The sequence below is a fragment of the Cladophialophora psammophila genome (genome assembly GCF_000585535.1).
Source record: "Cladophialophora psammophila CBS 110553 chromosome Unknown aczJe-supercont1.8, whole genome shotgun sequence".
Classification (NCBI taxonomy): Eukaryota; Fungi; Ascomycota; class Eurotiomycetes; order Chaetothyriales; family Herpotrichiellaceae; genus Cladophialophora; species Cladophialophora psammophila.
Window position 1 is genome coordinate 485,278 of NW_006912929.1, and position 24,437 is coordinate 509,714.

Consider the following 24,437-nt stretch of genomic DNA (forward strand, 5'->3'; position numbering starts at 1 on the left):
GTCTGTCTCAAACACTTCAAGCGCCCAGGAATCCAAAGAGGGTTGAACACATCACTTAAGCGGATGGGTTTTGGTGTATTTGGCTCGAGATTGAAATCCTGTCGCGAAACTGCGCCGCGAGCAACACGACCTCGCAAGTTTGCGGCGAACGAACTGCGGTCGACTGCCAAGATAGTCCTTCACGTGATATTCTCGGTAGAAAGTTAATCCATGCCGTTCCTCTAGCTGAGGAGCCTGTGGAAAGAAAAAGTGGCACAGCGAAAGACTAACTGTGATACACTTAGCGTATGCCTGCCTTTTACTCTACATAATAGACCACAGCTAGACAATTTATTTCACTAAATATAGTCTTGAGCTTACAGGCTATTCAGCCATAACAATATTATCTATCATCGTCTAAGAAAAAGTGAGTAGAAATAAATCTTAAAGATCTACTTATGGTTATGGAGGTAGTGTTGGGCTTCCAACGTCACCACCTCGAGCCAGTCGAATTCTGAAGGGCCTTCAGGATTCATCTACGCAGCAGAGAAGAAACTCCAGTGGTCAAAGAGCGAAACCATTTCCACTAGCTTTGATCCCTCATAACTTCATACAGATGCCCCGATTTCCAGGTTTAGTGGCTTGATTGCGCCCCTCGCCGAGCGTCTATTGATCCAGGTTAACGAGATGCCCCATTATGCCTTGTCCTAGATGTCGAACGATAGATGTTTCCAGTAGTATATAACCAAAGCAGTCGAGGTCGGGATGCACCGAGCCAGCAGACGGATATTTTCATCGAGGTACTTACTGCCTTTCCCTGTCTTGATCTTGGACCTCCTACCAAAATGGCATGCTTTGTAGTGATTCGTTGAAGGGTCGTACAGTCACAAATGCAGCCTCTCTGAAACAACTGCATGCGTCCTCCAGATTGACATTCTGGGAGACACGTAAATTCGGTGATTCCAATGGACGCATCGCCGTACTCCATTAAAAGAGCCTCCGTGTCTCCGTGTCTCCAGGTTTTTTCTTCGCGAACCGCACTCCCCATCACGAAATATCCTTGAATTTGACCGTCTTGTGACAGCTCTCACCATCCTCATGCTCGTGATACCGACACCCATTACCCTCTGTTGGATCGTCAAACAGTGACCCACCACTGCCCTCCTTGATCGCATTGATCACATCGACTGCAAAGTCCGGAGTGATGGCGAAGCACTCCCTGTAGCTGGCTGCATCTTTCTCCGACCCGGGGTCCATGATCTGTCTCGCAGCAATCTTAATCACGAGTTTCCGGAAGGGAGAACTGGGTGGAGTTTTCTCATAGACGGGCTTCATTTCTTCGGGGCCGGGAACGAGGCCCGCTTCATGGCATCCCCGCCGGAATTGGTCGATGGCTTGGTTTTTGAGTTCTTGCAGCCCGATGGTGTCGCAGAGGAGGTAGAGTTTTTGGCATGTGAATGCATAGTCCCATTTGACGTCCTTGGGCATCCATGAGACATCGTCAATTTTTCCCTGGTACAGCCATTTCACCAGCAGTTCAAATGCGCCTGCATCCTCGTCGCGGAGTTCCAGTTTGCCATCGTTGATGCGCTTGTGCTCACCGTTAACTGCATATGATTCGTCAAAGAAGCGTGCATGGTGGACGAGGAGGTTTTTATGTAAGGACCAGCGGCGGCCCTCGGGTCCGACGAAGATATCCAGCAATGGGCCGGATAGTAACCTTTCCGTCGCACGCATAGGTCAGCGCAACCTCGTCGCTTGAGCCACTCTGGGTATCTGGGAGGCATAGATGGGTTATGTTATATTTCGTCCCGAGTCCACTTACTCCGCAAAGTTTTTCGCGGAGATATCTCCTATATTCTCTCCGGGCATTTCAAGCTGAGGTGATCGGAGACGATATGTCGAATAGATGCGATCAAGTGTATTCGGCGGATTGGGAGTCGCATTGGAGCGTAAGGCGGGTTTGATTGGTGTCTCTGAGACAAAGGGATCGAGGCGACCGGAAACATGCCCCATGCGACATTGCTTTAGTTATTAACACTTGCTGGAATGTATGTAGCCAAGGGTCTCGTAGATATGAAGACTGACTACGCTGCACTGCGCTGCTGAGAGGCCCAAAGGGCCAAGAGAATTGAGAAGAAAAAACCTGGTTTGTCTGACGGAGAGTTTCCCCTACTTGACCAAAGTTGCTTTTGCTCTGTCTGCTATTATTTTGCCGGGTATCGATTCCTTTTCCATGGAAAGGCTTTCGTCAGACAAGACTATTGCAGTTACTACTGCATGGTATGACGAATGGTGGGAGACTCTCTGTCTCGGGCTGCAGGGTCCCGCTGCTCCCCTTGACGCGTTCCAGTTGGAGGAGGAGAAGCGCGTCGCGCGTGTGCAGATAACTTGGGTCAATGATTTCACTCGCTAACTTTTATGAAGGCCAAACGAATGGAAATGTCACTACCCCTTTGACAAGGGTGAAATCCAGAATTCTGATCACAAGGACTGTACTTCTATACACAAAAAATTAGCATCATCCCATCCTCTCCCAACAATCCCCGCCCTCAAAAGTATTTACTGCCACAACCCAATTACACATGCAATCCTGAACAATTCAACAAATTGCTGCCTTCTTCGAGCCGCAACGTTGGCCTCACATCTGACACAATGGTCTTCTCTTCCTCTCCCATAGTCTATGCGCCTAGCTCATCACCACCACCTATACCTCCGAACAAGAAGAAGCGCCGGCTGTTCCAACCATTTCCCACCGAGCAGCAAGCAAAGAGGACTAAGATGCTGGGCGGGTTCATAGTGGAAGACGACGAAGATGAAGACGAAGGCAAGGCCGAAAACATGCCCCAGGATGCGGAGGAATCACAACGGCGGATAGAGAAGGAGTCGGTACTTCCACCACTACGAGAGGATGTCGCAGAACTCGCATATACGAATGTTATGCCGGGAACTGCAACAAGACATGATGTTCCCTCTAGTCCACATCTACCTCCCCTCCCTCGCCCAATGCTCAGAAAGCGGCAACACAGAGGTGTAACCTTGCAGACATCCTCTGGCACAGCATTGAACATTCCCATCAGACAAAAGGCAGAAGCTGTGTCATATGAGCAGACTATTGCGCAGCGGTCGGCAGCTAGTGCAGGTCGTGCAAAGAAAGCATATTATGGCATTGAAATCCACAAGCTTATGGACGATGCGAAGACGCTGCGACAACTTGACGAGTTTGAGAAACAGAGGAAGAATCAACAGCAGGCCTCACATTCACCCATAAATGCTCCATCTGCAGGCTCAAAGCCCGTCATCCATCAGATGTGGACCGAGAAGTATCGCGCAAAGAAATTCACTGAGCTTGTGGGTGACGAAAGAACCCATCGGCAGGTCCTCCGATGGCTCAAAGCATGGGATCACATAGTCTTTCCGGGAAGCGCAAAACTGAAATCCATGAGGGCCTTTGACGACAAAGATCAAGATCAACAACACCGAAAGATCCTGCTTATGACTGGACCGCCGGGTCTTGGGAAGACCACTCTAGCCCACGTGTGCGCCAGGCAAGCGGGATATGAGGTACTCGAGATCAATGCCAGTGACGACCGAAGCCGAGACGTGGTCAAAGGCAGGATCAAAGATGCTCTCGGAACGGAGACAGTGCGTGGAATCAAAGAACAAGGCAAAGCGAGAAAAGCCGGGCGCCCTGTCTGCGTCGTTGTAGATGAAGTCGATGGGGTCACCACAGGTTCTAGTGCAAGTGGTGGTGAAGGCGGATTTGTCAAGGCTTTGATCGACCTCGTGCAACTCGACCAGAGGAACGCATCGGGCAGTGGAAGCCAGGACACTGTGAGAGGCAGGAAGAAGGGCGACAAATTCAGAATGCTCAGACCACTGATCCTAATATGCAATGACGTCTACGCACCTTCACTCCGACCATTACGCACAAGCTCCATCGCTGAGATTGTCCATGTTCGGAAAGCTCCACTGGACAAGGTCATTGCTCGAGTCAGGGCTGTTTTCGAGAAAGAGTGCATTGCCTCTGATAATGATGCCGTCCGCCGGCTGTGCGAAAACGCTTGGGGTTTGGCAATGCGAAAGCAAAGAGGGCCAGGATCTCGGGGATCCGGAGAGGGCGACATCAGAAGTGTGCTCGTACAAGCCGAGTGGATTGCGCATAAACTGCGCGCCAATGAAACCAAACCCAAATTGACACGACAATGGCTCGAGCCCCAGCTTGCAGAAGCTCGATCTGGACAGAAAGGCCTTGGACGAGGCGGTGTCAGGGAGGTTGTCGAGCGCATATTTTTGGAAGGGGCTGGCTTGCCTGATCTTCCGGCTGCTCTATCCGCAGACGATGCGAGACTGGTTGCTGACTCGAAAAGCAACCCCGTGGGAGTCGCGAATCTTCGCAAGCGGGCAGCAATCGCGGCCCTACGAGAGATGGTCGATACTTGTGGAGATCATGACCGAGTCATGACTGAATGCTTCGCCACATATCCGACACAAGTGTTTCAAGATGACGTACGACTGTCAAAACCAAATGCAAGTTACGAATGGCTTCATTTTCATGACAGCTTGTCAAGTCGAGTGTTCTCAGAGCAGGAGTGGGAATTGACGCCCTACCTCAATACTAGCGCCTGTGGGTTTCACCATCTCTTTGCCGCTGTCGACAAAGGTACAGTGGCCTGGAATGAAGAATTGCCGGAGGAAGAAGCCAAGGATGTCCACCCTTTCAGTGGCCTGAAAGCAGATTTCGCCGCTTATGAGGCGGAGAAGCAGAACCGGAATTTGCTCACCGAGCTACAGTCGAATTTCTCAGGGTCTTTGTTGAGATTGTTTAGCTCTATTGACGATATTGCGACAGAGTTGATCCCGAATGTGGGCAAGATGCTGGCTCCAGATGTGAAGCCTGTTGTGATTGGAGGATCTGGTAGCTCTGCCAGTGTTGCCAGTGTACGGAAAGAGTCTGAGAGGGTCTGTGTTCGCAACGCAGTTCGAACAATGCTGGCTTTGGATGTCTCATTTGAGAAGGTTCGCGTGGAAATTGAGGGTGGCGGTGCTCACTCGAATGGCGGCTATGCATATCGAATGGAACCGTGAGTTGACAGCCATTGAGTTAAAGACTCATCCCACTAACAAAGGTGACAGCCCCCTCGATACACTGCTGAGTTATCACATGGATAAATCAAGTTCAGCTGCCGCACCGGTCCGATATGCAGTTCGACAGGTGCTCGATCAAGAGCTGAGAAAGGAGAGGCTATTGCAAAACTCGCTGGTCCGACAGGGTCGCTCTGCGACATCGGCCCTCAGCGCAGACGTTGATGGAGAGGCTAACAAGGAAAACGAGCGTCCTGCCGACAAGGCGAAGGAAGCATCTTCCCAGGCTCCTGGAACCAAGCGCGATTTCTTTGGTCGGATCATCAATGAGAGCCGACCTACGTCGGCCGGTAAGGGTGCAAGGGAACGCGTAGGGAAGCTAGGGACAAAGGCTGAAGACCGAGTATGGGTCTCATTCCACGAAGGCTTCTCGAATGCCGTTCGGAAACCGATTACGCTGAGAGAATTGATGGGCGGGTTTTGAGACTGGAGAAAGGGATTGGGATTGACCGGCTGGATAATGAACGTTTGGAAAAGATGTATGTTGTTATGGTCATAGATACCTGCCATGAGATACGAACAATGAAATGCAGTAGTCGGACAACGTATAGAGCATTCGGTATTGATAGACGTCGAGCGTCTGAAGGTAGGTAGCTAGTAGTACCGAGTAGAGAACGTCTGAATACACTTGGGGGCTACTCCGTATACGTCATGTTCTTGTAAGCCGGAGATCAGATCAGCACATGCGTTCAACGGCCGAGGCTCGTGGCTCCCCAAGTTCCCTCTGTCTAACAAAGGCATGCTTCCCGCCTCGCCGCGTCTTGAACTCATTCACATGGAGCATGTGAACAAAACCGGAGTGTCTCTATCCCTCGTCACGATGATGATGATTTGATTGAGCCCCTTGAGTCCTTCTTACATGCAACCCTCGTTTCACCTCACGCTCACCAAACTCGCCCAGCGCTGGCACAATGGCGGTCCAGTCCAAACTGCTGCCCCCAGGCCGGAGCGTCAAGCAAATCATCTCGCAGTTGACCTCTCTCTACCTCAAACACCGCACGAACATCTCTCGCACCGTCTACATTACCCTAGTCGTTGCCTTGATCCATCGGATCCACAATGCCATATCAGAACAAAAGGCCGCAGCAAGGAGGCAAGCTGAGATTCAGCGTGAGCGGGCTCGACACTCGCAGCAGACCCCCGAGGACCCAGAGGCGAAGAACCCAAAACAACAGGAGGAACATCGAAAGAAACGGGTCGAGATCAATAGAGAGTTCTTCCGCAATCTACTTCGTCTCCTCAAAATCGTGATACCTGGCTGGAGAAGCAAAGAGCTGAGGCTCATCATCTCCCACAGCGTGTTTCTCGTCATCCGCACCCTCCTCTCTCTGTACGTTGCCGAGCTCGATGGCAAGGTGGTATCCGCACTCGTCCGGGGCAAAGGACGAGAATTCGTCTTGGGTCTTGTGTGGTGGATGGTGGTGGCCGTACCTGCGACCTTCACGAACTCGATGCTTCAGTACCACCAGACGCGCCTTGCGCTGGCCTACCGGACAAGGTTAACACAATACATCCACGAAAAGTATCTCAACAATATGACCTTTTATACTCTCTCGGCGCTCGATGATCGAATAAAGAACGCCGACCAACTCATCACCGTTGATGTGTCTCGCTTCTCCAACTCCCTCGCAGAACTCTACTCCAACCTGGCAAAACCTCTCCTCGACATGGTGATATATAACTATTCCCTCTCAAAATCTGTCGGTGGTGAAGGTCTCTTCGCTATGGCCCTACTCGTACAAATATCCGCCAACGTCATGCGCGCTTTAACGCCCCCGTTCGGAAAATACGTGGCCGACGAAGCGCGATTGGAAGGAGAATTCCGTTTCCAACATACGAGACTGATCGATTATAGTGAAGAGATCGCTTTATATGCCGGCCACGAGGCTGAAAAGGATGGTTTAGACAAGGGCTATTTCACGCTGATCAAACATGTCAACCGCATATTAAGGAGACGGTTCTACCATGGCTTCATGGAAGACTTTGTCATCAAATACTTCTGGGGTGCCCTCGGCCTTCTTCTGTGCTCATTACCTGTTTTCTTCAAAATTCCCGGTCAAAATCTCACCCCGGGAGAATCCAGGGGGGACCATACTGAGTCTTTCGTCACAAACCGTCGCATGCTCCTGAGCAGTTCGGACGCCTTCGGCCGCATCATGTTCTCCTACAAGGAAATCACCGAACTAGCCGGTTACACATCCCGCGTTGCCGGTTTGTTAGACGTGATGGACGAGGTCTCGGCGGGCCGATTCGAGAAGAAGCTGGTCAGTTCGGCTTCGACAGAAGAAAACGCCGCGGTGCTCAGAGGAAGAGGGACGATTGAAGAAAGCGAAAACATCGAATTCACCGACGTCCCCATCGTAAGCCCAAATGGCGATGTTCTAGTGAAGAAATTAACGTTTGCGATCAAACCTGGCGATCACCTGTTGATTGTTGGTCCTAATGGATGCGGGAAATCCTCGCTTTTCCGGATCCTTGGTGGCCTTTGGCCCGTTTATGGCGGATCTGTGAAGAAACCCAGGTTCGAAGATATATTCTACATCCCCCAACGACCATACTTGAGTCGAGGCACACTCAGGGACCAAATCATCTATCCGGACACACTGCGTGAATTCCGGGCCAAGCATGGTTCGGAAGAGCAACTCGGGCAGATCCTCTCCATTTTGGAAATTGAATCCATCGTCAATAGACCTAACGGATGGGACGCCGTGGAAGAATGGCGCGACGTCTTCTCCGGCGGGTTGCAACAACGCATAGCCATGGCTCGCCTCTTCTACCACAAGCCAAAATACGCCATCCTGGACGAATGCACTAGCTCTGTAACTCTGGAAATGGAAAGGAAGATGTATGAGACGGCCAAAGGCCTGGGAACGACGTTGATGACCGTGAGTCACCGACGCAGTTTGTGGAAGTACCACAGCATGATCTTGCAGTTTGATGGACAGGGTAATTACGTGTTTTGTCCGTTGGACGCCGAGAGGAGGATCAAGCTGGAGGACGAAAAGGAGGAGTTGGAGACGTTATTGAGGGGTGTAGATGCATGGGAGGCACGGCTCAAGGAGTTGGAAGAGGGTTGAGAGGACAGAGACGGTGATCTTCTTACCAGATCCAGGATGCCCCCAGGTCAGTGAAATAGAAGCTGGACGACCCCGACGCTTCTTTTATTGATAGATGTACTCTCAGATCGAGAGGGAGCGATACGGGGGCCTTTTTCTGCCCGACCTCACAGCGCCAGGGATTTTTGTCAGCCAAACCAATTGGAGGGTCAAAACCATATGCAGCTACTACTACCCGTTGTCCGAACATGCCTGCCGATCTGAGGAGCCGGAACGCATTGAGCCATCGTGGGCGAGCGGAGGGCATTCTGGGTATGCCCTCGACGTGGACAATGCGGACGACACCTCCGCGAGCACACGGGTCCGAGACAGAAGTCGACAAGCCCTGCACAACCGCATCACGGACGATTAACCTATCGACCGAGTCTGCAACATACAACCAGTGCAGGACGGATTGAGTTAGCCGTTGGACAGGCGAGAGAGCTTCGTTTTGACCGAGAGTGTGAGCCGTATATACTTGGGATGGCAATGGATGGGTTGGGATGATGAGATGCATCATCAGGACTGAAAAGGGTCAAATCAACACCTCACGGGCTGCTATTTTCACATATACATACTTCCACGCTGCTGGGGAGGGCATCCTAGGGCATCCCATTGGCCTAAGGGAGAGTAACCCAAGATATCATCATCAAACTCCGTACACCACCTCGACGGACTGCCTCCTTTGATTGATGACCGAGCGGTTGGTCGGCGCATTCGTCGGATTACGTACGATTTGGAATCGATTTGTCGTATTGCTGGGTGCTTGATTGCATGGTTGAATCCTTCTTCGTGTACCCCATACATAGGAAGGAAGTGGCGTGCTGGCATCCCTCTGCTGACAGCCCAGCTCTCGCCAGAGAGAGGACTTTGTTCTCTCATCGAGCTGGGGACTTTCTGGGGCAACACGCCGGGCTTTGTCGAAGGGCCGATGACTGACAAAGACTCAATGGCCTTTCCGCCCGTGCTTTGTTCAGTTTCGTTAACATTTCACCGCTCCGCTGCTTTCCGTCTCTTGCTCGGGTCTCCCTCCAGAGCAGTCGTACCACATTTCCCCCGATTCTTAGCAATGAAAATCCTGCTTCTTGTTTGGAATGCCGCGAAGGAAATGAAGCCGTCAAATGAGGGCGGATGCCACTTGGGTTCTCATCAGCCGAAAATAAGCGGTGGTCGGTTTCGTTGGTCATCGCCTGGGTCGCGCAAGGCGGACTTCCTATTTGATAAGCCCTAGCCGGTCATTCTGCTGGTCGTTCCACTCCTCCAAGGTCGTTTCTAGAGGGAGGGATACGGCTTTCCATACCCCGTCTTACAGAACCATCTCTTACATTTGGGCTGTCTCGTTAGCCACTCCTTGGAGATGAGGCTGAGGCTGACCTTGATGGCTACAGCGAAGGCCAACGTTCGTCCTATTCTGACCCCACTGAGTTGAGGGTGGTCTACCGCTACTGGACGTGCCATTGATGCGGTGTTCGAGGCAGATGCCAGAGGGTTGTAGAGGGATTTTCCATGGCATTACGATGTTGCAATGTCAGCCCCTTTCATTTCTTAGAAGAACATTCTGCCATTGGGCCCCCTCTCCAACCTCCGCACATATGATTCGGCTGTTGAGAGGGTACCAGGTCCTGATCGTGCCTCAATGTGCAGAGTACAGGATAGCTATCTTTCGGTTGCTTCTCAGACTGTATGCTGACTATACTGAGTTTGACTGGTCCACAAATTATCCTCGAGAGATATAAAGGCCCACCGAGCCGGCTGTGTGGAATCACAAATATTTTGAAGAGTATCCAAAGATGGTGTTGTGGTTTCAGCTGCCGGCAGAGATCCGCAACAAGGTCTACGGATACGCCTTCGGGACACTCGTCTTCAAGCCGCTGCAACTGCCCAACTTTCCGATAGACACAGACCAAGCCAACCGACTCCCATCCCCATCGTTCGCGTCCTTAGCAGTGTGCAGACAATGGAAAAGCGAGGTCACGCCATACCTCCTGCCAACGGGCACATTCGACTTCACAGACCATCCAGGAGACACTCTGTGCATAGCTTCTCCCAAGGTATATGAGGTGATGCGACACGTGGTGATTCTGGAAACTCATTGCTTCAGTACGGATTGGCTGCATCAAGTCTTTGATAAGATGACTCAGGTGCACACGATGACGATTCGAAAGCTGAGGAAAACTGGTCCTGTGGACAACAGCATCTTTGACGGGCCGAGATTGATGAAGAAGTTCATCGAAAAGGTCAAAATTGACCCTATCACAACATTGTTGACAGGATATCGCTTCGATCATATATATATCAAAAAGATGTTGAAGGGTAAAGGGCAGCAGGAGAGAAGAGTCGTGCTGGAAGGGAGTCTGTGGCTTGCTGACAACGCTGAGACAATTCACTCGGTACGAGAGATGTTCCTCCACCATCGCAGATACCAAATCCACCGGGACTGACCGTTGCCTCTAGAAGTTTGCCGTGGATCTGGACTCATGGGAAGTGCGGATCGAGGGAGTGCTGGAAGGAGGGACGACAATCGAAATCCAGGCAGCCGAACCTACTCCTGTCAAACCAGCTCATTTCGAGGACGAGGAAGGGATGTTCGAGTATATGATCAGTCAACATTGGGCTTCATTGCAGCACAGTCAAGGCATATACTAGCCAGGTGCATAAATTGTCGTCGCCCACGATACAACGCCGCAAGAAGAGACTGCCTCGCCTCTCGATACCAAAAATCTCATCGACTCGTTCAACGATCCTAGCACTCGAGCAGACGGACTCAACGAGTTCAACCAGGGAGACTGGAGAATCACAACAGCAGTGCCTATGGGCAGACAGCGCAACGCGAGTGCTGAGTGAGAGTTGTCACTTCACTCTCATCTTTCGCCTCAAAGTCACTTCTTAACTCTCTTCACTCCACCATCTGACATCTCGTCAGCTGCTTCCCTGACCTGTGGCCTTCAACTCGAATTATCCTCACGATCCTGTCTATAAAATCCTCCGTGAACCTCCTCATCCTGGGACATTGTCATCCACCGCCCCTTGCTGGCCTCCCCCCGTCGTTATTAGCCACTCTCCCAACGGATCCGAAAACGGTACAGCGCTTCATCAATAATGTCGTCATACAATAATTCTTCATTCACTTCGGCTTCTCGGGGCCACCATGGGAACGATCTCGCAAATCCTTCTTCGACCTGCCTCCCGAGATTCGCATCAATGTCTATCGCGCTTTAGTCCGAGGGCAAACGGTAGTGACCAGAAGGAATGACCGTGAGACGACAAAACGGCCCGTCTTCCGCGACCGTGCTATCGGCCTGAACATCCTTTTCGTGTTCAAAGCCTGCCTTGCTGAGGCGAATCCAATATTACTGTCAGACGCCACGTTTGATGTCGACTTCAACGGCATGGCTTCTCTCAATCCGGAGATCCGAATAGAGATGCAAGATTTCTCCCCAGCTGACCTTGCTCTGGTTCGTGCGGTGGGGATCTCTTTCTGTTGTCGTACCAATTATCTGCACCCCTATTGGCATGGGGGTGGGTTTGGATGGATTAACATAGATCATAATCAAAACTCGTGGGGCCCTTTCGAGGCTTGGGAGGCCTGTGGAGACGTCTGTCGATTTGTCTGGTCATATCCGGGCGGGAACTATTCTGCCGGGTTCTTTAGGGTCTTGGAGTGTCTTGAAGGGATACTACGACAAGGCAAGATGCGCATTCAGTTTGTGCTCAAGTGCATCCTTGAGTTCGGTGGTGGGCAGACGGCAGTGAGTCTTACTCTATCTTGGTCATGCGCACGTACGATATGCGCTGACGGGGAAAGGTCCTGTGGGCAGACTTTCAGGCAAAGACGACGTGGATGGAAGATTCAGGAATTATACAAATCCCACTGCTCACACGCCGTCAACGTTCGACAAGCCCAGGCGATGAGGACTGGACGCTATGATATCAGAGATGGAAACCAGAGAAGGCCGTATCCACGACTCCACGGTCCAGCATTGGTCACAGGCACATCCGAGCCGGCGTCCACGGACATGAAATTATCGTCGAGCACAACACAAGGGCCGCAGGAGTTGGGGGCTGGAACGACAACAGCAAGCCCGATAGGGAACGCTGTGGTTGAAGGAACTTTGTGACAGCAGAACCGGAAGATTGGATGACATGGAGAGCTCGATGCCCGGTGCTGTATCATCTTTGTTACGGTGCATGGATGTCAAGTACATGGATGTCAACCATGACGAGTCTAGCTAGGAGCTAGCAATGCTGAACGGGACAGCCAGCTTGCGATAGACTTCGAAAGGTCAGCCAGGGCTTAGCCACGTGTGATGGTCAAGATGCGATAGCTGTCACTGCCTTACCGCCTCCTCTGACCTCAATCTTCTACCCTCACCTTGTCGCCTGTGAAGTGTTTCAAATTCCTTCCCACGGCCTTGAGTACTAATGTAGTTCTCATCCAGTCTCCTCTTCACTCTCGCACACTTGAATGACCATGACCGACCTAGTACGGCTAACTCACGAGTGGTAGAGTAGAGGACAGTTGGACGTCTTCACAGCAAGTCTAGAGAGGTAGGCGGTCTGTCTTGGTACCCCGCGCTCGACTGACTATATAGTACCTGGCTATATACCTACCTACCTAGAAAGAGTTCTCTTTTCTTCTGATCAATCACATAGTTATTATTCCATTCCTTTTCCCACTTTCAGTCGTTACGCGATATGCACCAAGAACCACCACAAACTATGTTACAAATACCCAGTACCTTGTCCTTAGGGTTCTTTGTTTGTTTCATCATCACTCCGCCTGGTAAATTTTTATGCTCTATTCTTACCTAGTTAACTGACATGCATCAAGAGTGAGATTTCCGGACGTCGATGAGCTGCTGGAAACGGATGACGCACCGTTTCAGACAAGTTGGATTGGGTGACTGGCGGGGCTGGCCTGTCAAGAGAGGTGGAGGGTGCAGCTTTCAGATTAGCTAGAGGCACTGAGAAGTGATGCTGGTGGCCGTACTCTTCCTCGAGCATAGTCGTAAGAGCAGTTACTCAAATCGTTGGATTGCTTGGGTGCATTCTCGGTTCGAGGGCCAATGCTACATTGCCCCAGGGGGAGGGGGGGAGCTTGACATCCGACACGTTTTCAGGCCCAAGGCCGGAATACGAGATCCTCAGGCAATGCCTTCCTGATTGAGATACTCGGGCAAGCCGTCCAATCGAATCGTGCATGATCTTGGTTCGTGTTAGTAAACATGCTCCTTGCGACAAGAATATACAGATCAGGAAGGTCGATGGTTGGGTGTTTGAATTTTGACACAGAGATTCTTGGCCGTCATTTCTGTCGAGTCCTCGAGAGGCCGTCCGTTTAGGTGACCCTGCAGCGTCGTGGTCGCCTGTACTCGCGAGCTCGGTAGATCGACGAGGGTGTGTGGTGCTTTGTTCTAGATCTCTCTCTTGTCGCCATTGGGCATCGAATCGAACAAGACATGAATGTCACAGCACCAGATATAGTATCAGCAGGACCGAGTAGTGTAACTCGTTTCGGGCCCTGCTAGGGTGCGCCAGCATTGTCTTGGGCCCCCGGCGTGAAAGAATCTTTTCCATAGATCTAGAACTAGGTCGTCTCGGCGTCAGGCAATGTCATTCTTGTTTCAGGAGACGGGTCAGCTGAGGCCAGATCATTTTGACAGAGAGCCCTGGCAAATAGGGCTGTTTTCGCGGGGATTGGAAGAAGCATCGTCATGACTTCGGCGGGGGAGACTCGACAGTGGAGCATTAGCACCAGTGGGTGGCCAAAATGGGTTCGGAGGGGCTTGAGAAGTTCGTATTGAGGCCTCTGAGCACTGAGCAGAGCGACCCCCTGGCAAGGGTGGGCAAGCTTTTCGGGGGACTTCCGCTGGAACACGCATTCCTAGGAGAACACGGTCAATGGTTCCAGGCTTTGGACAGGGTATGGAATGAAGTACGAGGTAAGGAGGAAGTATACAAGTGGTCTTTGATTGATGACGGAGATGATGGAGTTGATCTGAGTGAGATGGCGCTGATGACTGATGAAGGATGACGATCGATGCTGATCTCAAAGAGCGGTCCCTGCCGTTGCCGTCGGGAAGGAATGAGCTCGCTGATCCATCAAAATTCAAAGTGCCTGCAGGTACCACATAGAAACCACAGGCGGTGGTGGGTGGTGGGTGGTGGGTGGTGGGTGGTGGCCGGCATCTGCTTAGGCGGTCAGTCCGGGACCGCAACCGTCTTCGAACAAGCCAAGCAAGCCCTACGACTAACAAGTACAGTACAAATAGGTAAGCCCGCCAGCCTATCGAGTGGCCTAAGTAGGGATCCACTAGCCTACGTAACAGGCGTACCTCGTAGGGCCACGGGAACTGTGAGTGCCTGTCTCCCACCTCTGGGACTTGCCTTTGGCGCCTTGCCTGTTCCTCGAACGAGGTCAGCTTCAAGGCCATCTGCCTCTGCAAGGTACCAGAGCACGCAAACACATGGTCCACATTGGAACCTTCAACCTCATTTACTGACTACACAGTCATTTCGTCAGCTTACGAAACATGGTGCCAAACATCCCTTTGCAGCCGCGATAGTGCTTTGTTTTACCCCTTAACCCATCGAACCTCGATGTGAGCCTCCAGAGGCACAAAATACGAACCTCCAAAGGACCTCATCCCTAGAATCGACATGTGGCAAACTTCACGACGAGGCAAGACAAGAGAGGGGAAATCGAGATCCACAAACAGGTGAAGGCCCATTGATTCAGGAGGACAATTGTGTGACACAACTCAGCCAGCCATGCGATGAATCATTCGACCTTGGAGGTCACCAGGATTGTGGCCGCTCAGCAGTGTCCACCTCAAACAACCCCCCTTCCCCACCGAGTAAGGTTTGCCTGGGCATGCTCGGCCTTGCCGGAAGAGAGGAGAACTGCTCGTCGATTTCTCCAGCCTGGAGGAATGGCTGCTGCTTTCGAAACAAGAAAAATACACAGTGCATTGCTCAAAACGGTCTGAGTCGGCGCAGACACAAAGCCCTTCTTGTTGGTTTCTACAACTTCTCACCTCTCTGCACCTCGGATGGCCCGATCATACACTGGACACTGCAAAGAAGAATGGCCAAGACCCCGGTTCACCAAATTTTGTACGCACCTTTCCAACTTGGGGAGAATTAGTCGAGGTGTGCCTGATCAGCCTGATCTCCTCTCAATTGGAGTCTCATGATCAAGCCAAATTGTCAATGTGGCTTGCAATTTGGACGATCTAAAGTTCTAAACGCGCAACCGAAAACTAATCGCCGACCACCCTGTTGGGATACCCCCAGATACGTACTTGTAGGTAGGTACCAGCCAGAGGAGGTATTAGCTTTTGACGTACAACTTCGGGAAACTGCTTGGACAAACAATCCATCTCGACTTGAACACCCCTGTGATCTCTCTGATTGCAAGAGGCATTTGGGAAGGGATGCACAGCACCACGTGGTACCCTGGACCAACTAGCGACATGGCCTGGAAGTTCTTGGATTCCCTTCTCGCGTCGAAGCCCGTATTCGAAAGTTGCCCTTGCAACCGTACCTGGCGCCAAACCCAATGCGAGATGCAAGGGGTTCCGAAATTCTAATCACGACATCAGCTGGGCCAGTCAGCCTACAGGGTACAAGTACACAAACTCTCCGGCCAGCTCGCTATAGGGCTTGTCCTTTTGCGACCATCCATTACGGTAGGGAGAAAATGGGGGCTTTGACGTTCCCAACCTGGCTGGAGTGGTACCACCTTGACCAGACACAGCCTGCCGTGGCGTCCTCTAGGCTCTGCTTCGCATTTTTTTGCTGGCGTGGTTCGAGATGCTTGATCGCTTACGTTGGTTCTTACCGCGGTGTAGCCGTGCTAACCTTCCAGAACGAGTAATCTCAAAGATCCTAGTTTCCGGTTGCTGCATGGACATGGGTGTCGGACGGTGCAGGATACATAAAGAGACAGGAGCCCTCCCTGAATCATATGCTTTCTCAAAGCCCAACTGACTGCCTTTTTCACATCGAATACCAAAGAATTCGCCAACCAAGACGAAATATCTGCAGAGAATCTTGGCACTAAGGCAGCCAGCATTCCGATACGACTTCCAATACGACACATCATGCAGACTGTTCCCATCATTCGGGAGCCTATTCCCAAAACCGCCTCTTTGCCGACTCAGTCCCCATCGAAGTCGCCTACTCAGACGAGATATTCTCATCTCCTCTATTTATCAGAGCCAGAGCGACAGCTCTACGTGTCCAGAATGGAAAAGTCCTCAGCTTCATCTCTTCGCTCTTCCAACTCCGTCCGATCAAATCGCTCCGCCTCTTCGTCCACAGGATCACAAACCTCGGTCTCGACAAGCGTCATATCAAAGCCCAGCATGCAAGTCCCTCGCTATGTTGATGACCATTATCCCTTAATCACCACCATCCATTTAGAGAACGTTCCTGCTTCCGTACCTAAGGACCACCCGGCCTTCTGGTGTGCCCGTCAAATGGCCCAGATCCACAACACCATCATTCGTGCCTTGAATGCATCGTGGAACCAGGCAGTCATGGTTCAGCCAGATACTCAAGAAGCCGCTGATTTCCTTCTGTTCAACCAGCTGCTCTTCAATACCTTGAATCACCATCACCATGTCGAGGACGATTATATGTTCCCGGCAATGGAAAAGTTGCTGGGTCGGCCCGATGCAATGGAAGCGAACACGAAGGGCCACGACTCATTTGCCGAGGGACTCACCGTCTTCCAGAAATACGTCTTCATCACCAAGTCAGCTGAGTACAATGGAGTCACCCTTCGTCACATCATTGAGTCCTTTGCGCCCAACCTTATTCAGCATCTGCACGACGAGATCCCTACCCTTGCAAATCTTCATGTTTTAGATGGCAAGGAGTTGATGAAGATCTGGAAGCATGCGGAGCATATGGCCACCAAGGACAATAGCCTGTACACTGACGCGCCCTGGACACTGGGGTGCCAGGACAAGTCCTTCACTATCGACGGAGAGAAGTGTGGCTTCCCCGACGTCCCTTGGGTCATCGAGGCCGTGATCAGGAATTGGCACGCAAAAAAGCATGCCGGAGCTTGGAAATTCTGTCCAAGTGACCTCTCTGGAAAGCGGCGTCTGCTGCCCATTGCATGAACGGCAAATGCCTTTATCTTTTCTTTTGTTTTTGTTATGATTTGATGACCATTATGCCTTTTTGGAGGAAAGATGTCTTTGTATATGTCTAGCGTTCAAGCATCCTCCTGTTTTCAGTATGATCCGTCTGAGGCGGGGAAATCCTTGGGATAGGAGAACCAAGACTGTATCTTAAAAAGTGTACCATATTCTAGTACGGAATCTCCTCATACCGAACCATTACTGCTTTTCAAAAGTTCGGGAAATAGATCCAGAAGTTGCGAGAGATCGCTGATTTGATACTTGCTCGCCTTCTCTAGCGGATCGGGCACGCCCGGCTCAACGAGATGCACGGCGTTGGTCCATCCACGGGCGTACGCTGCTTGGCAGTTCAGATAAGAGTCGTCGACGTAGTAAATCGGAGTGTCCGATGTTGCACCAGCTTCCCGCTCTGCCTTGGCGAACATCTCTGGGAGTGGCTTCGGAACGAGCGGTGACTGAGCATAATCGCAGTATGTAATTCCCTCGAAGAGATCATCGATGCCAAGTAGCTTCACGACTCGCATGCCGTGGGTGATATGCGCGTTCGTAAACAGCCATAGTTTAACTTTTGATTTATCGAATGACTCCAGCATCTCTCGTGTTTCGGGATGCGGCGACAAAAGTTCGTCCAGGGGTAGCGCATCATCTACTTCTCGATTAAAATCTAGCGGGTCGATCTTATGGAAGCGCGACAGTCCCTCGATGGCCAAGCCGTAGTCTTTGTAGTACTTTTGGTGCAAGTATGTTGCTTCCTCTGCCGAAACTTCGAGATGCTTTACAAAGTATTTGTTGATTAGGAGAGCCATGTGGTCATGGACTTTTCTGGACTTCGCATATAGACAATTGTCGATGTCGAAAAAGAAAACGGCCCGCTTGTCGGCGGTCTCGGGTTGGACTGAACCCATGAGTCTGGTTACACGATAAGGAGACCTATGGTGCCAATGACAGTTGATATGGTGAGAAATCAAGACAGAAACCAAGCCTATGAAATAATAATGAGAGCGTTGCTTCACAGTGATCGGTTACATTCGGCCAACGAAGTCGAAATATGAACGGAGGAGATGGATGAAGTGTATGACTCCTCGTCGAAGACTTCCACATGATTTGAATCGCGGGAGGCAAATTTGGTGGAAAATCGGGCTTGGTCATGTGACGTGGCACGTGATACAATGCTTGGCGATGGCTGGGTCGCCTTGAAAACCAGCTCGAGACTCGCGAAACACTCTTCTACCAGGTCATCACACCCTCTAGAGGTGATTCTGCTTCCTCAACGGGCTTTTCGTTCCCTTTGCTGACCTGTCTGCCAGCATCCTCTCTTCTCTCCCACTTGTTGCTCCTTCATTCTTGCTATGTGTCTGTCCAGGTAGAAACCATCTCTCAGCTACGCGCAGCTCAGACGCGCACCCTCTAAGCATGTCCGCTTCTACTGGCCTCTTACTGAACGGCGTTCTGCCGACCTCTATGCAACCCGTCAATGAGGCTTTGGAATATGAGAAGATACTAAGAATTCGCGACGAGGTATTTTCTGGAAGTCATCCTAGATTGACAGTGCCAGCCCATGCCCTCCGAGTACCTGCTTCTCAGTCCTCATCGACCATCTCTCAGACGCAGTTGAATGTTCCTCCGTTCCCTCCGAGTGCGTCTCCAAATCGTCTTGGGGCCGCTGTTCAGACCAAGCGTGAAGATGATACAACCCAAGCTCAGACAAAACCAAACGGTGTTCCCGTTGCAACTGCCAGCCAACCTGCCAATAATGTTTCTGAATTTGACCCTGTCCTTTTGACAAAGTCGGATGATCTAGTTCGGGCCGAAACTCAGCTGAAGCGACAACGACTTGAGCGGGCTTTAAGAGAACAATTTGAACATAGAAAAGCAGATGCCCGCAAGAAGCCCGCGCCCGCCGAGGCGAAGCCGGATTTTGACCTACCAGCCATTTTTGCCAGAGTGACGGGTGCTGTCAAATCTCCATCTTCCAAGGAAGATGCCGATGCTACAGACTCCTTCGACGAGGATGCCTATTATTCTAGCAAAGCCCCTGATTCGACGCCAGAGAGACCTCCCAGCGACTCTGCCGAGGACGCTGATGAGGAACAGGCCGACGAGCCTTTAGGCCCACGTGTCGTAAGCGCCGTTATGGGTGCTCCATTGTACGCCGACGCTGGTGGTGGTATCTCCGCCGATGTCGCGCCACCTGCGCCCACCGCCACCGAACCGCCAAAGCCTCCACGAACCATCGATACCTCTGCAATGGACGTTGAGGAGGATGAAGAGGAAGGAGAGTATTCGCCCCCAGAAGCCATGGCGCAATATCCCACACCCAAGGTCACTCAAGCACAGGAAATGCAAGACAGTAGAGATCCACGCGGTCGTCCCTTGCGCAGATACTCGGAACTGGAAGACAATGGAGGAAGGCCCGTTTCACCCTCGGAAGCCAACATGCGGATAGTAAGAAACCATATCACCTCTCCCATTTGCCCTCAACCGTCCCGTGTCTCGCCTCTGGCTAAAACTAAGGATTCTCCCCTTTTACAGAATGCACGTCCGCGCCGGAAACAATGGATTGGCAGACCAGGATCTCCCCCAAGTCCTGATGATAACCAAGCATTGCCACCCAAGAAAAAGAGAAAAGTTGAGACTCGCAATGCCCGCAAGGCCCGAAGAAACGGCGGAACGTCTCCAGACGCTCTGATAAAGGAAGAAGACGTCTCCCCCCCGCCATTCCACGATGTCCAGCCACTTGGTTCTGGCCGATTCCGACCCAGCAGAGCGGATCGGCCAATTGTCATTGATGAGGAACCAGTCCAAGAAGGACGTTACATGCCCGCTCCTGAACGGTATGTGGAATCTCCCTCGCGACCACTTCCGCGTCGGGTTGAACAGTTGATGCCCTTGAGTGAGCCTCGCCCGTTGTCCAGGTCCAGTGTGAGACCAGCCAGAGACGAGCAGGACTTGCGCCGAGTGGCAAGTATGCACAGTCTGCGAGCAGAGCAGCCTCGCGAATACGTCGACCAATACTATGAATCGCCTACTCGTGCACGAGCCATGTCTTACGCTAGGGTGGAAAGTCCTGCCATGATGGAACCGGCTCGTCCCCTTCGTGGGGTGGTTCCAGTCGAGTATGACCAGCCTGCTCCGGAGGTGAGGGTGATGCGCACACCTGCACCCGTCTATCGTGAAGTCTACGACGATCGGGACGGGACTTACCATCGCTACGCTGTCGAGCCTATACCACCACCGCCACCCCCTCCCGTTGAGCGAATTGTCATCGACCAATATGGCAGGAGGTTCCGCGAAATCATCCAGGAGCGGCCATCTGTTGCACCCCGAGCAATGTCGGTTCGGGCAGCTGAAGCGGACCCACGTTACGAAGAATATCCCCGCCAAGCCCGGGCAGGGTCAGTCTTCGTAGAAGCGGCGCCGGACAGAGCCTATGCTTCTGAAATGCCTCCGCCACCAGTTTCATATCACCGTCTGGCAGAGCCAGCCAGAAGTTCGGCTGTGGCGGGCCCGGTCACTCGAGAGTACCTTGAGCCAGCGCCCCCAATGCGAAGCTCTAGCGTCCAGGTGATGGATCGCCCAGTACGACAGACGGTATACGCAGATGAGCGGACCGAGTTCCGCGAACCGGTTCGGATGGGAAGCGTGCGGCCACCACCAGCATTACGATACGAAGAAGCTCAGCCGATGGAAGTGGCGACCCGAGGTCAGAGCATGCGTCCCCTTGGTCGCGAAGGCAGCGTCTTCGTGGACGACAGGCGGGCTGTTCTACCGGAGTATGTTCCTGTAGAACAAGCTAGATACCGGCCGATGGAGCCAGAGAGGAGGTATGTCGATGTTGAAGACAGAGAGAGACTCACCATGGACGGATCAATGGATGGCAGACAGAGAGTGATGGAGAGGTATTGAGATTCAGGTCGAGGCGATGATGAGATTTCGGGATTTCCTTGAGTGGTGCGTAGGGACTTGGATTGTCAGTTGTTCAGGATTGCGGGTGGAGAGAGGGAGCCATGTATGTGTGTATGTGTACTGTATGTGTACAGGTATGGAGTATGTGTATAAAATTGCACCGAGGAAGCTCAAGAGGCGCATGGGGCTGTTGAATGCCCGTCCATAATACGACGCCATCCTGAGGCGCGCTGGCGAGGCACATCAAACATCAACATGATCATGATCATGATCCACGAGGCAATGAGCCGATTCTGAAACCAAGCCACGTTTTTTTTTTGTACAGTTGTTATTGTGCGATTGTTTCATCTTGTTCTCTTGCTAACGAGCCGAGTTCAAGTTCTTTTGCATGGATAGCAGGCCGGACGTGGTGATTGGCTGCACCGTGAGCAGCTAACCGCCGGCCTCATCTTCCTTCACACCTCACTTGACCCTCACTTCTTGCAACTCCCGCGAATAGCAACACGCATCCCGAGTACGCCTTGATCAACACTCGCTGCCGCCATGCCATGGCTTGGGCGCTTGGGCAGCTCTGGAGCCTCTCGGATTATTGCTGATCTGACTTGACCGGACCTGACCCTCTCTGCTGGCATCTTCTCATCCAACCAAGTCAGAGCCAATGCCACGACTCTAAGCTTCATCTCGCCGCAAGGCCCCTTTTCACCTCCTCTCTGCCAGTGGACAAGCGCCGACGACGGAATGTGATTGAAGGGACCCTCTCCGGCTCCGCTGCAACGTGCGAGGAGCGAGCAGAGGTGAGCGAAAAGAAAAAAAAGATGAGCAGGAGAAACTAGAGCTCGTGTTGCAGGAACTAGAGTTCTCGCGGCCATCATGGTCTCGTCTCCCCCACAGCATCCCAAGGTTGAAAGCTGCGTTTCATGTCCTTCAAAGATGCCTCTTCCTCTGGCCAGGCTTCTATTCCTCTTTCTCAAGGAAGAGTGATAGTTTTGTTGGGCTGCAGCTGCAGCTTTGGAAGCATCACGCCTTCCTTGTTTCCCCCGCCTCTTCTCTGCCCTTACCTGTGGTTCTTGGTTTCTGTTCATCACTGATGCTGGCATCGTCGACATCTCCCTTAATTGTCAAGTCTAATCGTGCAGCGACCCCTCGCAACACCGCGTGTTGAGACAACGTCTTCATCTTCTCGCCGATATGAGGTCGAAGGCCGCGTCAGAGGACTCGCTGGAGCCAACATGCCATTTCGAGTTCTTCGATTGTCTCTTCGCGAGAAACGGTGAGAAGGAGTTGGAGAGACAATCGCCTCCGACTGGTTTGTGATACTCTCCCAATACGAAGGCGAGAAGGGTCGATTGACATGTCCACAGGCATTGAGAGAGAAATGCGCATCATGTATCAACAGCCTCACCTGGTCCCGCCCATGAAGCTTACCGTGTTTGATGGACTTCCTCCAACTCCTCCACCACCGCTCCCTTCACAGTTGTCGCAATGGGTTTCCCAGGGCAAATCGTCCCTCAGATCGAGCCTATCAATGCGGAGACAGACCTCCAAACCCGTCATCTCTGGCCCTCACCCGTCACTGCCTTTGGCGCCACAGCTTCCTCTGCGACGAGCGGCACAGGAGTTCCGCCCGCTCGAGCTCAGCATCTATATGCCGAACAATCGACTTTCAGACCTGCCAGCTTTTGATAGGTTGAGTTTTACAGACGGTGGCGAAATCAAGATCCCACCCCGAGCATTGGTGCGAACAAAGTCAGAGGAGTTTATTCCGCACAAGCTTTCGCTACTGCCTGCTCCTGTAAAGCCTGCCTCAATGATTGAACAGCGCCGGATGTCCCATGTACGGCCCGACGCCTCCTCGACTGTCATATCCATGTCTCGACCGCCTTCCGAGTACGATGCTCTGCACTCTCATCCTGTTTCATGGTCATCTTTCCCAGGTCTACCTCCACAAATCCACTTTCCCGGTGTTCGTTCAGAAGCATCTGTGGCTGTCTTGACCCCAATGCAAGAGGAATTCAGCCCTCCAGTCACATCGGTCACTATCGGTGATACGGTACTCGACTTCCCCCGGGTCATCGAAACACCAGCAGAGCAACATGACCGTGTGCCTCCAGAAGCTCCAGCACCGCCGCCAACTGTGCCTCCAGCACCTGCAAGGAATTTCTCCAAGCCAGCGGATATGAACTCGCCTTCAGGCTACTTCCATCCCAACTATCAGACTCAAAAGCGAATCTCCCAGTGGCTCGCCCACCGCAGCCATTCTTCCTCAATCAGCACCACTAAATCGTCGTCAACGTCGTCCTCGTTCGCAGAACACCGCCGCAAGCGTACTCAATTCTATCAACTCTCCGCTCCTGCAGGAGCACCGCCCAAGCCGTTGAATCTCTGGCCACGCCAACACCACAGGACAACGACGGAGTCAACCGTCGCTAGCACCGTTGACACTGACATTCTCTCCTATGGCAACCAAAGCCAGACAGACGCGACAAGCGTCACCACCACTATAGCCGTGGACTGGCAAAGTCGAAGTGGCACGGTTAAGGGTGTCTCCAAGGGAGGTGGAGGTTTGAGACCCATTGTCAGCGGTGTCCCTGATGTGCCGCCTTGCTATGCGGAGATCATCAGGGATGCTGACGAGATGATCATCAAGGAAATTGGTGGCCCCCTGAGAAGTCCAGGTGTGGGGGTCGCTTTCTGAGGTGGGAGAAAGAGCAAGCACGCAGTCGTAGCAATTTCCTTTGTTTTGTCGATACCCTTGCCGGAAGATTCTTGTTCATTTCTCTGGTCCTCTCATTTCAGTCGGCTCTGGAGCAGCCGGAGCCGAGGGCTTTTTGATGTCAAAAGTTGGAGGCACACATTCGTTTGATTCTTGGCTCAGGCATTTGGACCTTTGAGACCCTCCTTGACTTATTTTGAGATACCCCAGTCGCTTTGGTTCACTTGGACATTGGAACGGCAAATGGAATTGAAAATAGATATGGAACTGGAACTGCCCAGAGGGGGAAGGGGGAAGGACAGTCTTTCTCAGTCTGGCCCCTTGAATTATTAATAGGTCACCTTTATCAGAATGGATGAGGTGCCCGGGAATATGGACTTTTCGAGACGACAGTTGGGAGGCTACCAGAGGGAGGCGCCAGAATTGTATATACATTCTCTAGAA

The 24,437-nt window shown here is 52.0% G+C and overlaps 8 protein-coding genes across 8 annotated transcripts; 6 read left to right on the forward strand and 2 right to left on the reverse strand.

The window, feature by feature from the left end:
- Nucleotides 1–1,026: 1,026 nt before the first annotated feature.
- Nucleotides 1,027–1,716, reverse strand: A1O5_05813 (uncharacterized protein; the record flags this gene model as incomplete). The annotated part of the gene is made up of 1 exon (XM_007746412.1): nucleotides 1,027–1,716. One exon carries the CDS (start codon nucleotides 1,714–1,716, stop codon nucleotides 1,027–1,029), a length of 690 nt encoding a protein of 229 aa, XP_007744602.1.
- Nucleotides 1,717–2,634: 918 nt separating this feature from the next.
- Nucleotides 2,635–5,548, forward strand: A1O5_05814 (uncharacterized protein; the record flags this gene model as incomplete). The annotated part of the gene is made up of 2 exons (XM_007746413.1): nucleotides 2,635–5,063; nucleotides 5,116–5,548. The coding sequence occupies 2 exons, from the start codon at nucleotides 2,635–2,637 to the stop codon at nucleotides 5,546–5,548; spliced, it is 2,862 nt and encodes a 953-aa protein (XP_007744603.1).
- A 487-nt stretch (nucleotides 5,549–6,035) lies between these two features.
- Nucleotides 6,036–8,201, forward strand: A1O5_05815 (ATP-binding cassette, subfamily D (ALD), member 2; the record flags this gene model as incomplete). The annotated part of the gene is made up of 1 exon (XM_007746414.1): nucleotides 6,036–8,201. The coding sequence occupies one exon, from the start codon at nucleotides 6,036–6,038 to the stop codon at nucleotides 8,199–8,201; it is 2,166 nt and encodes a 721-aa protein (XP_007744604.1).
- Nucleotides 8,202–10,351: 2,150 nt separating this feature from the next.
- On the forward strand, nucleotides 10,352–10,865 carry A1O5_05816 (uncharacterized protein; the record flags this gene model as incomplete). The annotated part of the gene is made up of 2 exons (XM_007746415.1): nucleotides 10,352–10,609; nucleotides 10,674–10,865. 2 exons carry the CDS (start codon nucleotides 10,352–10,354, stop codon nucleotides 10,863–10,865), a joined length of 450 nt encoding a protein of 149 aa, XP_007744605.1.
- A 5,723-nt stretch (nucleotides 10,866–16,588) lies between these two features.
- A1O5_05817 (uncharacterized protein) lies at nucleotides 16,589–17,353 on the forward strand (the record flags this gene model as incomplete). The annotated part of the gene is made up of 1 exon (XM_007746416.1): nucleotides 16,589–17,353. One exon carries the CDS (start codon nucleotides 16,589–16,591, stop codon nucleotides 17,351–17,353), a length of 765 nt encoding a protein of 254 aa, XP_007744606.1.
- Nucleotides 17,354–17,559: 206 nt separating this feature from the next.
- A1O5_05818 (uncharacterized protein) lies at nucleotides 17,560–18,279 on the reverse strand (the record flags this gene model as incomplete). Its single annotated transcript, XM_007746417.1, has 1 exon — nucleotides 17,560–18,279. The coding sequence occupies one exon, from the start codon at nucleotides 18,277–18,279 to the stop codon at nucleotides 17,560–17,562; it is 720 nt and encodes a 239-aa protein (XP_007744607.1).
- Nucleotides 18,280–18,787: 508 nt separating this feature from the next.
- Nucleotides 18,788–21,280, forward strand: A1O5_05819 (uncharacterized protein; the record flags this gene model as incomplete). The annotated part of the gene is made up of 1 exon (XM_007746418.1): nucleotides 18,788–21,280. The coding sequence occupies one exon, from the start codon at nucleotides 18,788–18,790 to the stop codon at nucleotides 21,278–21,280; it is 2,493 nt and encodes an 830-aa protein (XP_007744608.1).
- Nucleotides 21,281–22,631: 1,351 nt separating this feature from the next.
- Nucleotides 22,632–23,975, forward strand: A1O5_05820 (uncharacterized protein; the record flags this gene model as incomplete). Its single annotated transcript, XM_007746419.1, has 1 exon — nucleotides 22,632–23,975. The coding sequence occupies one exon, from the start codon at nucleotides 22,632–22,634 to the stop codon at nucleotides 23,973–23,975; it is 1,344 nt and encodes a 447-aa protein (XP_007744609.1).
- Nucleotides 23,976–24,437: the final 462 nt, after the last annotated feature.